Source organism: Monoraphidium neglectum (genome assembly GCF_000611645.1).
Source record: "Monoraphidium neglectum strain SAG 48.87 unplaced genomic scaffold scaffold05683, whole genome shotgun sequence".
NCBI lineage: Eukaryota > Viridiplantae > Chlorophyta > Chlorophyceae > Sphaeropleales > Selenastraceae > Monoraphidium > Monoraphidium neglectum.
The window spans coordinates 1-1597 of record NW_014007947.1 but is presented as its reverse complement, the minus strand read 5'-3'; the positions used below and the strand labels follow the sequence as shown (position 1 = coordinate 1597).

At 66.9% G+C, this 1597-nt stretch overlaps 1 protein-coding gene across 1 annotated transcript in view; it reads right to left on the bottom strand.

The window, feature by feature from the left end:
- Nucleotides 1-1327, bottom strand: part of MNEG_15802 (triacylglycerol lipase SDP1) — a gene marked incomplete at both ends in the record, with an annotated part of 3025 nt that extends 1698 nt beyond the window's left edge. The window contains 3 exons of the mRNA XM_014035727.1: nt 208-554; nt 823-960; nt 1196-1327. Coding sequence (XP_013891181.1) covers nt 208-554; nt 823-960; nt 1196-1327 — 617 coding nt within the window. The remainder of the gene's footprint in view (nt 1-207; nt 555-822; nt 961-1195) is intronic.
- Between the last annotated feature and the right edge of the window lie 270 nt (nt 1328-1597).

Below are 1597 nucleotides of genomic sequence, written 5' to 3'. Positions count from 1 at the left end.
CCGCCACTGGCGGCCCGCCCCCCGCCACCCTTCGCATCGCCGCCTGGGCGCGCAGACGCAAGCCACGCTGTCCTTCAAAACCATCCTGACGCACTGGCAGGGTGAAGTAGAGCGAGTGCCGAACCCTAACCCCCTGAAACCCTACCCCCTAGACCCCACACCCCTTGGGAGCAGAGCGTGCTTGCCCCTCCTCCCCCAGTGCCACACCTGTGCCGCAGCTCCAGCTCCAGCAGGTTGGCCATCCTCCGCCCCAGCCGCCTCTTCAGCGCCAGCAGCGGCACGATGTGGGGGTTGCACTGGCTCACAATGAAGTGGTTGCAGTTGAACATCTCTCCAAGCAGCGCCGTCGGCAGGTCCAGCTCCAGGCTCCCGTCCCGCCACCGCCGCGCGCCCTCGAGCCCGCCGCCCGGCGCGCCGGCCGCGCCGGGGGCCGCGCCGGCGGCGACCGAGTTGAAGGGGACCTGGTCGCCGCGCGCGTCGCGGGCCAGGATGTCCTGCGGCTGGAAGAGGCCGGGGAAGGCGCTGCTCGCGGCGACGGCGCTCCAGATCAGCGCCTGAGGGGAAGAGGGGGGCGCGGAGGGGCAGAGATGCGCGTCCGTCCGCAGTTGCATCTGCGAGCCCACTTGCACACACATGGAGGCCCGATGAAGCAGAGCACTGAAAACCCAAGAATATATAGAATAAAGCGTGTGATGGAAGGAAAAGCGGAATCGTTCAAGGGAGTGGCGTGTGGAGCCAGCTAGCTTGCCCAACAGACAACCGGCCGGGCGGTCAGGCAGGCGGGTCGGCGAGCGGGCTGGTGGGCGGACGTGTACTCCTCACCTGGGGTGCTGTGAGGTAGTTGAGCAGCCGCGGCGGCTCATTGGTGTCTGCGGGGCAGACCGACACGTTGAGGATGCGGCCGGTGCGCTCGTAGGCCTCCAGGAAGGTGTAGCTGCCCAGTAGCTGCTGCAGCTTGCGCTGTCGGGGTGGCGGCGCGACGGCGTGCGGTTGGTTAGGGACGATGGGGCAAGCATGGTTTTGACGGCCAATAGTGTTTGGGGGCCGGCTCAACAAAGTGCGCGGAGTCTGGTTGATCGGCCCATCTTCTCTCTCAATCAGCACCCAGGCGACTGGCAGCACACCCCTCCCCGCGCACATGCACATTTACGCACGGACACCAAGCCGGCGTGTCGCAGCCGTGGGGGCTCCCCACCTGCAGGAAGGCGGAGTCGTGCAGGGCGCCGCGCGCCAGGAAGTGGCGCGCCAAGTCCACCGTGTGCTCGTTATTGAAGAACGACAGCTCAATCTGGCGGCAGGCAAGCAGGATCGAGGAGGAAGTTGTCATTGAGGAGATGAGCTTGATCGGTGAAAGGGGTGGCGGCTGCGCGGCCGGCGCAAAAGCTCCGTCTGTGCGCACACCATGTGACTTGCGCATGCGGGCGTGCGCCCGCATGGGCGAATCTTCCCACTGGCGGTTCGACCCTCCTGCTGCCGCCCCCCTTCCCCCATGCCTGCTCCAGGCTGCCGGTCGCCTGATGCCACGCCCCCCGAGCGTTCCGACACCGCCTCCTCACACACAGCTGCACTCATGTGTTTCGCACCGCCTCCCCAACTT